General features: G+C 47.8%; 1 protein-coding gene across 1 annotated transcript; it reads right to left on the bottom strand.

Annotated features, from left to right (window-relative positions):
• Window positions 1-482: 482 nt before the first annotated feature.
• On the bottom strand, window positions 483-926 carry LOC120105153 (uncharacterized protein Mb2253c-like). Its single transcript, XM_039117351.1, has one exon. It carries the CDS (start codon window positions 924-926, stop codon window positions 483-485), a length of 444 nt encoding a protein of 147 aa, XP_038973279.1.
• Window positions 927-10458: the final 9532 nt, after the last annotated feature.

Raw genomic sequence — 10458 nt, 5'->3', positions numbered from 1 at the left:
GCGGCTACGGGAAAAGGCCCCAGGATGTCAATCCCCCATTGGGCGAATGGCCAGGGGGCGATAATCGAGGTTAGTGGGGTCGAGGGTCGGCGCTGGATATTGGCATTCCGCTGGCATCGGTCGCACCTTCGGACAAAGTCTGCAGTGTCCTTTTGGAGAGTGGGCCAAAAGTAACCTTGGCGCAAAATTTTATAAGCCAGCGCCCAGCCTCCCAGGTGGTTCCCGCATATTCCTTCATGGACCTCTCGCATAGCATAGTCTGCTTCTGACGGACGGAGGCATCTGAGGAGAGGGGAGGTGAAGGATTTTCGGTAGAGCTTGCCTTCATATAATATAAATCGGGAGGCTAAACGCCTAATTAGGCGAGCCTCGAGCCCGTCAGTGGGGAGGGTTCCATTTTGTAGGTAGCCGACGAGCTCGTCCATCCAGCTCGGCTCGGTGTCGATGCACATGGTCGGTTCAGGCTCTTCTGTGCTGGGCGTTCAGAGATATTCAAGCACCGTTGCCTTGGGGAGCTCACTTATGCAGGAAGTTGCCAGCTTTGACAATTGGTCAGCCCTGAGGTTCTCCGCTCTGGGAATGTGTTGAATGTTGAAGGAGCCTAGGGCGGATATGAGCTTCCGCGCCTTCTGAAGATATTTCTGCATTGATGATTCCTTCGCTTCAAAATCTCCCAAGACCTGGCTCACGACCAGTTGGGAGTCACTGAAAACCTTCAGGTCCTCCGCTTTCAGCTCCTTTGCTAGCTTGAGCCCGGCAATGAGCGCCTCATACTCCGCCTTATTGTTTGAAGCCGGGAACTCAAGGCGCAGGGCCTGCTCTGCCACCACCCCGTCTGGGCTTGTAAGGACAAGACAGGCCCCGCTTCCCCCCGAGGTCGAGGAGCCGTCCACATACAGGACCCATGGCTGGCTTGGGGTCTCCATCGTTGGCATGAGTGGGTGCTCGGGGTCGTCCGGCAGAATGCACTCCACGATAAAATCGGCGAGTGCTTGGGCTTTGATCGCTGGTCTCGGACGGTATTCGAGGTCGAATTTCCTGAGCTTGACTGCCCACTTGGCAATCCTCCCAGCACGGTTCGACCTCTGCAGGATTTGCTTTATGGGCTGGTCGGTCAGTACGGCCACAATGTGGGCCTGAAAATAGGATCGGAGTCTCCGAGCTGAAGTGATCAAGGCGAAAATCGTCTTCTCCAGTTTGGAATATCGGGTCTCAAGATCTCTGAGGATCCGACTGGTATAGTAGATAGGCTTCTAGAGCTTGTTCTCTTCTCGGACCAGGACTGAGCTTACTGCAACCGGTGAGACGGCCAGGTACAAATAAAGGACTTCGCCTTGTTAGGGTTTGGTGAGTAGCGGAGGGGAGGCGAGAAGACATCTAAGCTCTTCAAAAGCTTGCTGGCATTCCTCCGACCATAGGAAGTTCTTTGGTCGTTTGAGGACCTTGAAGAATGGGAGGCAGCGCTTGGCCAACTTGGAGACAAACCTCCCCAGAGCCGCGACCCGCCCGGTAAGCCTCTGCACCTCTTTGACCGTCTTTAGAGGCACCATCTCTTGTAGCGCTCGGATCTTCTCAGGGTTTACTTCGATTCTCCGTTGTGTTACTACGAAGCCCAGGAATTTGCCCGAAGTGACTCCGAACGCGCACTTTGCAGGATTCAGTTTCATTTGGTACTCCCTAAGCTTGGAGAATGTTTCATTAAGGTCAGCTACATGATGTTCTACTGTTCGGCTCTTCACCAGCATGTCGTCCACGTAGACCTCCATGTTTTGGCCTATTTGATCTTTGAAGATTCGGCTGACCAATCTTTGGTATGTAGCTCCCGCATTCTTCAATCCAAACGACATCACCCTGTAACAATAAGTGCCCTTATCGGTGATGAAAATCGTCTTCTCCTCGTCCTCAGGCGCCATTCGGATTTGGTTATATCCCGAGAAGGCGTCCATGAAGGTTAGCAGCTGATGTCCCGAGGTGGAGTCGACGAGCTGGTCCATATTGGGAAGTGGAAAGCTGTCCTTCGGGCAGGCTCTGTTCAAATCGGTGTAATCCACGCACATGCGCTACTTCCCATTCGATTTCTTCACAAGGACCACGTTGGCGAGCCAATCCGGGTAGGAGACCTCCCGGATGAAACCGACGTTGAGGAGTTTGTCCACCTCCTCTGCCGCTGCTTGCTGTCGTTCTGGAGCGGAGCCCCGTTTCTTCTGCCGCACGGGTCTGCAAGTCGGCTTCACTTGGAGCTGGTGGGTCACGATTTTAGGATCGATCCCCGGTATATCGGCGGGCGACCAGGCGAAGACATCCATGTTGGACCGAAGGAACTCGATCAGTCGGTCCCTTTCGAAGGGGCTCAGGCCGGAGCCGATCTGCACGGTTAGCTCTGGGCAATTTTGTCTTAATGGAACTTGAGTAAGAAGCTCACCAGGCTCTGCCCGCTTCTTGTAAAGGTCGTCCTGCACCTCCAAAGTTTCAATGGGCAGCGCTTGACTCGGTGCTTGGATTGACGCCTCGGTTGCGTGCTCCTCCTGGCTTAATGCTTTGGCCGGTTGTTTTGCTTTGTGGGTTGCCATGTAGTACTGCTTAGCTACTGCCTAGTCCCCACGAACTTCGCCTACTCCTTGGTTGGTGGGGAATCGCACGAGCAAGTGATAGGTTGAGACTGCAGCTCGGAGAGCATTAAGTCCTGGTCGTCCGAGGATGGCATTGTAAGCCGAAGGCAGGCGGACCACAAGAAAATCCGTCCTCATGGTGCTTTCTCGGGGGGCAAGCCCGACTGTAACAAGAAAGTCGATCTCGCCTTCTACCGGGACCGAGTCTCCGATGAATCCGACCAGCGGAGCATTCATTCTTCGAAGCTGGCTTCCGGTTAACCCCATTTTTTGGTAAGCATGGTAGTACAGAACATTAGCCGAGCTTCCATTATCAACTAAGACACGTTTTACATCAAATTTGTTTACAACCATAGAGATGACCACAGCATCATCGTGAGGGGTCTCAACCCCTTCCAAATCCTTGTCCGAGAACGAGATGGCTTCAGAAATGCGCAGGCGCTTTGGGGGAATCCCTTCTTGGGCTGGCTCTCCAGCCGAGGTTCCTCCTCCAATTACATTGATGGTGCCGGCGATAGGCCTGTTGTCATTCGGATTTCAAGCGGCACGACGTTTTCCACTGGCCTTCTTTCCTCACGTCGGTTCCTTACAAACCGATTGAGTACCCCACGATGAATAAGCGCCACAATCTCATCTCGGAGCTGGAAACAGTCCTCCGTGTCGTGCCCGTGGTCTCGGTGGAAGCGGCAATACTTCCTGAGGTTGCGCGGGACTCCTATATCCCGCATAGGAGGCGGAGGTCGAAAAAAGTCCCGACCTTCAATCTCCATCAAAATCTCGGTCCGGGGTGCGTTGATGGGGGTGTAGTTTTTGTACCTCCCCAGATGCATCCGAGGTCGTAGCGGGGACCTTGGCCGAGGCGGGGACCTCGGTCGAAGCTGTCCCTGCTGTCGAGGCGGGCTCCTCAGTTGGGGAAGGTTCTTCTCTCGGCGGGGGACCGGCTTCTTTGACGGCCGCGCTCCTCGCGGCGTTTCTTCTGCTTCTTTGAAGCTTGTTCGGTTGTACCCCGCCTGGAGGCAATAGCCTCCTCAGCCTTAGCGTACTTTCGAGCTCGGGCCAGCATTTCGGTGAAGTCGGCGGGGAAGTTCTTCTCAATAGAGAAGAAGAATCTGTAGGAGCGAGCCCCGGTCTTCAGTGCCGACATGGCTATTGACTGGTCAAGCTCGCGAACTTCCCACGTCGCGGCAGTGAAGCGGTCAAGATACTCCTTGAGAGATTCCCCCTCCTTCTGCTTGATATCTAGGAGGGAGTCCGATGTTTGCCGCTGGCGCCGGCTGGCAGCAAAGTTGGTGGCGAACTGCCTACCGAGCTGCTCGAAAGAGGATACCGTGCTCGGCTTTAGTCCGAAAAACCAAAGCCGAGCTGTCCCTCAGAGGGTCGCTAGGAAGGCCTTGCAGAGCACGGCCTCCGAGGACCCTTGCAGTGCCATAAGAGCTCGGTAGCTCTCCAAATGGTCGAGGAGATCGGTGGTTCCGCTGTAGGGCTCCACTTGGGGCATCTTGAACCTCGGTGGGACGCTTGCTCTTCGTTGTTGGCCCTTGAGGAGCCATGAAGACTTCGGCCCTGGAGGACTGGTCCATTTGGGGGAAGGACCGGCCGGATCGGGGCCCGAGGAGGCGACATGGGTGGCGTCTCTGCCCGCTACAGGCTTTGGACGGCAGCGGCTAGAGTTTGGACTTGTTGGACTAGAATATTGAACTGTTCCGGGTGAACTTGAGGAACCCGATCAACCGGAGGTGGTGAGTTTTGGACAGAGTGTCCAGGGCTTGGCGGGAGACGTCGGGAAGTATTGGAAGCTCCTTTACTCCTCAACTTCATGGCCACGACTCGAGCCCTTCCTCTAGCGCCAACTGTTGCTGGAAATTGGACCCGGGGGCGCCCTTCGGCTGAGGAGGATGAGCTCCGGCGAACACTAGCGGACGGCGATCCGTCGGCGAGCGGCGTCCTCCGTGAGGGACCTGCAAAAAGCCGGTGGCCGGGATTTCCGGCGCCGGCCCTCCGATGCTTAAGTCAGAGGGGGTTAAAATGTAGAGGGAGAGGGAGAAGGCCGTTCTTAGTATTCGGAGTCCCCCCCTTTCAGTGGGAAAATTCTCCTTTTATAGGTGGTTGGATTACCCGCGATGTGACTGGGCGAGGTTACCGTATGATTGAGTGTGTTGTCCAAATTAATGCTCGATCGCGTGAATCAGTGCTTCGCCGTAAGAGGTCAGGTCGGGACCAGAGGGCTGTCAGGGCTGATCGGACGCGGCCGAGCAGACTCGGCATGGAGGACGTGGGGTCCGTAAATGACAGGAGAGGCTAGCATTGATGGTTGAGTAAGCCGGAGGTTGAGACGATGCGCATTAATTGTTGAGTAAGCCGGCAACATACTGAGACGATGCGCATTAACTGTCGAGTAAGCCGGCAACATACTGAGACGATGCGCATTAACTGTCGGCGGCATTGGCAGGGGATGGTCTCTGGTCGTACTGTAGTAGGACGTGACTGCGATAAGTGGATGGTGAGGTTAAGTTTCCGAGGTCGGGAGCTCATAGGTCGGGCGCCTGCTCGAGGCCCAGGTCAGCCGTTCGAGGTCGGACGTCAGGTCGACCAGCCGAGGTCGGGCGCCAGGTCAGGCACCCGAAGTAGGGCGCCAGGTCGGTCGCTCGAGGTTGGGCGCCAGGTTGGTCGCCCGAGGTTGGACACCTTTGATCGCGTGTTGGTGATGTATCCACGTCCATTGGAAAAAGAAGGGGGGGGGGGGGGGGGGGGGGCTTGTAATTTCCCCCAACAATGAGCTATCTGCCTATTAATTAATATCTCAACATACAGATTGCTGACAACCTGACGGGCCAACCATCACAACCTATTGAAGTCCTAGTTTGCTTTCAACTTGAATTGCCTGCTAATCCTATATTCGATACTCCTCTATTGAAGAAAAAATTTGTAATGATAAACGTTATTTACTTCATGTTATATCATGTAGATGTATATTCTTCCTCCAAATTTTTTACTCATCTTCCAACATATGAGTTCTCTCGACATCAGAGACAAAGTTTGAAGTCCATCACCTAGCGTAGATCTTCCTCAAGTATGTTTCATTTGGTCTTTGTTTGTGATTGATGGTTCCCTTCCTTAGCCAAATCCAAGGGGGGTTGATTTACCCTGCCTTGGCCCAAGTCCCTTAGGACCGAAATTAGGCAATAATGCCTACCCAAGCCTATGGCCGAATGCACTTACAAAGTGGCTAACTATTCAATGGTTCAAAAGTTCCTCCCCCCACTTCATTTGGCTCTATTTGTAGACTCCCTACAATGGCCTACAATGGCTTCCACTCGGCTGGCTGTTTGCATGCTATGGCAACTCCTTGGGAACTTTCTTTGCATGGCTTGCTGTCTTGATTCGGTTGCCATTTGGTTGGCTGCTTGCTTGGCTTGGCGGTGGTTGCTGGCGGTTCCTTGCTGTTGTGGCATTGGCCTGCAGTTTGGATGTTGGCGGTTTCTTGCTGTTGGCCAAGCTTTGGCTACTGCAGAGGCTGATGTTGGCTGCTGTTGGCACTTGCCTCTGCAGAAGATGGATCCTGCTGTCATGGTCCTGCGCACTGGTTTTGCCCGTGCCGCGCGCGGTCTGGCGGGCTGCGCGTTGGCATTGGCAAACCAGGCGCTGCCTTGGTTTTCCTGCGCCTGACCCTTTGGTCTGTGATCGGATCCTTTGGCTCTGTCGGTCTGGCCGCTGGATGGAGCCTCATGACATTGACAAAAAAATGAATGCAATATAGAGTGCAGCTAGCAGGTATTATGGCCAATTTAGTTAGACCATGCCAAACTCCAGAAGAACCAGCAAACTCAGAAGTTTTCACCAGGTTTTTCTTATAAATTTTCTATTGGCGAGAGTATTAAATTTTAGCTAGATTTCTATATTTGTAAATGAATGGTTCTAGCATGTTTCCTTATTAATGGTTTAATTTCTAGTATGATTTTACAGAGGTCTAGATGCAATGATAAGATTGCTTTATTGTGACTTGGATGTTACGGTTCTCAAACATGAAAGCAGCCTCTTCGTATATGAAGTTAAGAATCTGCACATCTAATCCTGCCCAAACCCTATAGTGGCAGAAACTTTGTGCATCAAGGATATCTCTTTTATTTCTAGTATGACTTTGTACCAGGTTTAATGCTAGAATTAAATGTCATATTCTATTTATGCTTCTAATACATTGTACATAAGGGTGGAGGCTTTTAACATATTTTCTGAGAGAACTTTATGCACGGGACAGAGGGTTCTCAATCTAATTTACCTTTAATTTGCATGTCGATCTCCGAAGTTTAACCGCGAGGAGGATCAGATAGTCTTCACTCTTCACGCTGTGTCATAAACAATCTCCAAGGTAAATGACCTTGTGCCAGAAGCAACAAGCAAGCAATCTCCATCCGATATAAAGTCATAAAATATTCTTTGAAGCAAAAGGGCCACCACTCATTTCAATGATCGAAGGAAATTAAGATACAGAATTAGAAGACTTGAGTAAAGACCCCAAAGAAAAAAATGCAACGGAAACTATTCTTGCATCACCATCGTCCTTCAAAGTGCTTTGAACCCCAAACTTTCCTCTTAATATCGTAATGTTGATGTGCTTTTAAAGTCGTGAAAGTTTGGGCCTGTCCTATGGGGGAGCTTGGAGCAAGTGCTGGTGGCACTAGAGCTTTATGATTATTCTGAGCGTACTCATGGTTGATGTAGTGAGACGCCCGTACACTAAAAGAAAAAAAAAAGTCGTGAAAGTCTGAACCTATTCTTCATCCCATGTTGTGATTATACTTCCTATTATCTCCTACTTAAGTAAAGGAGCACACTTTCATGATTGGGCTCAAAAGGAAAAAAAAAAACTTAGTTTCTTTGCAGTAATATTCCCAAGACTGCTCAACGTGATTGTGTCTAAATACAAGTTTTATATTATTGAAATATTTGCAGAAGAGGAAAACAAGAGAAAAAAAAAAAAGAGAGAAAGAATTTTATTTCTTTGTTTCATTATATGATACAAGTTGTTATGTGATCCCTAAAATTACTCTAACATGATTATGCTAGTAAAGAAAAATAATATAGATTGAGACAGAATCACGCTAATAAAGAAAAATATTATAAACGATACAGGTTGTTACGTGATCCCTAAAATTATACTAACACATATCTATATATGACTGAGCTTAAAAAAAAAAGAGTCTTTGTTTCTTGATACGATTGTCTCAATTCTTAGAGATTGTTTCATATCTTCGCTGCAACAAAGCAGATCTCCCTCCATAAAACAAGTTTCCCTCCATCTCAGCAAGATGGCTCAGAAACAGGGATGATTAAGTCTTAAGAACTCTCTCTCACCATTAATCCCACTCTAAACGACCAGGCTGCCAAGTGAGCAACCAATGAAATTGGCCTACAATGCATCTTGGTTGATTAGCTCCCTGGGGCTTCAGACAACAAAATTCCCTGAAATGAAGAATGGATTAAACATCATATCCAATTAAATCAAACTTTAAGAACATTGCAGCAGCGAGAAGTGATAAACAAAGGAATTTAAATGAGAGGGATTCTCCTACTGACTTCTATCCTGCAGCCCAACCATAACTCTATAAAAAATGAGTGCCTACTAGGAAGCATAGCGGGTGAAGGACGAGAGACGAAAGCCAGTCCATTGGAGACTTCCCTGAGCCGCCGATTTGGAGTTGATGATGCACCGAGATAGGTGTTGCTTTTGCGGTGGTGGTCGGAGTAATCGACGATGGCCATTGGAGAAAGCTCCGGACATGGAATTATGTAGCTTATACAATATTTTTGCCTGTGAAAAGGAGAAGTTCAAGAAAAAAAAAGAAGACTGCTTTGTTTTGGGATCATTTATATTTTTGTTGCACCCTGATTATAATTCGTTGGATAGTGGGATTATGTACTTGGTTAAGTTTTTTTGAGGAAATGTACTCAGTTGAGCTGCAATGTGATTCAAGCAAATTTTATTTCCTTTGTTATATAGTTATCTTCGAGGCACCAAAACAGAATTAATAACTTCGAATAAAGTTTCTGTAATATGGTTAATCCTGGCTCTGTCCTATTGCATGGTTATGTGTACAAATTATCATGATCGATCTGTGGTCAGCCTCTATGTATCTGTACTACAGTATCTTCTAGTTCACATAGATTATGAGTCGAGTTCGCTCTGATATTATTATAAGAATCCAGGGCCTCATCCAAAAAAACTAGCAAAAAAGGATCTACCCAACGAATAACCGATGTGTAACTAAACACACACTTGCACTAGTCTTTACAAGATATTTCTTGCAAAGCTTTTTTTTTTTCCCGCCTAGCTATGTTGAGGTGTGCTTTCATGATAATTTTGCAAATTATCTTGAATATCAACTGGCTCTCTCTTAGTTACTCATCCTTTGGACTTGCCAACGGAGTCATTTAGTTGGAAAAAAAAGGGAAGGAAAAAGAACTTCTAGAGGTTGTTCTTGGACTTATTTGGGGTATGCAAGAAGCTATTCTTATCGCCTCGTAGTTGTTTTGTGGATGCTCCAGTATCAAGCATCGACTCTTGTTTTCTAGAGCCTCTTTTTTATCCTGTTCCTTGATGTTCCACTGAATCTGTTCTGTTTATTTCTTAGTTCTTGACATGTTGAAATTGAACTCCGGAAATATCATCTCCAATGCTGCCCTTCTTTTTGAACAACCTAACATTTTGCTAGCTCGGTGAATAATTGTTACTTTGTATAGGAAGACCAATTCTTAAGCTATTTATTTATTAAACATGTGTCTTCAAAAATAAAAAAGGATTTATGTTTGCTTATAGTACCAGCAAAGTGCCAAGGTTGTTGGTCATCTTATGACAATGTTGAATGTTGATGATTGTTAGGGCTTTCCACTTACCATGAACGTAATTAAGCTGCTTTTTGTGGCAGCTCCAATGGGTTGAACTAGTATAGGATATGCTTTGATAATACTGAGTTAATTTGAATCTCTGGAAAAAGATTGAGGAGCAGGATAAAACTGTGTATCTTTAGATCGATTTTCATTTCTTAAGAGTAGAGAAAGTTTGTTATTGAAATTTTGGAAAAGATGTCCATATATACAGGAGAGGACTTTGGCCTCTAGAATAGGGGTTGATGTTGAAACAATATGCATACGCACATAAATTTAACATTTTTCGAATTAATTTGGAGTGCTTATAGTGTGCTAACAGGTTTTGATTATGTTTCTGCCAAAATCCAAGCTGAAGGCTGTGAGATCGGACAAGCATCGAGCTAGTGAGGTCAAACATGCTCTAGGTTGAAGAGATGAACGGGAGAACGGTTGTGGTGGTTGAGCTCAGACAAAGAGGCTGACTTTGGCAATCCGATATGAAAATAAAAAAGAAAGTCCACTTGCTGGAGTTTGTAGGATGGAGAATCCTCCGATGCCTAAGTCAAGTAGAAATTTTGGGCAAAACAGTGGAAATTTGAAAGAGTTGTAGAGTGGGAGAGAGCTTAGTAAAGTGTACCTAGAGGTCTCTCGAGCACTGTTTATGTAAAGCGAGGGTTAATGTCTGTTACAAGTAAAGTGAAAGTGGGCCTTAATAGCTCGGTAAGGGTCTGTACGTTGTGCACGTTGTAGATCTTAACTATGCGGGCTCAATCATAAGAGACGAGCTGTAACCATCCTGCAACGTGCCCCATAAATGGTAGTGCCTTCAATGGGCTTTAATTGCATTTAATGTGCTTTGAATTGGAGATACACAGCTTGCTATGGCTGGTCGGGCAATCTACTTAGATCGGCATAATGGTTTAGGTCAACAACTCAACCAATGTCAAAGTCAGCAGCCTAGTTGACTATCGTAGTTCGTGGCTTG

Source organism: Phoenix dactylifera, unplaced genomic scaffold (genome assembly GCF_009389715.1).
Source record: "Phoenix dactylifera cultivar Barhee BC4 unplaced genomic scaffold, palm_55x_up_171113_PBpolish2nd_filt_p 000207F, whole genome shotgun sequence".
Classification (NCBI taxonomy): Eukaryota; Viridiplantae; Streptophyta; class Magnoliopsida; order Arecales; family Arecaceae; genus Phoenix; species Phoenix dactylifera.
This window is presented reverse-complemented; position numbering and strand designations above follow the sequence as displayed.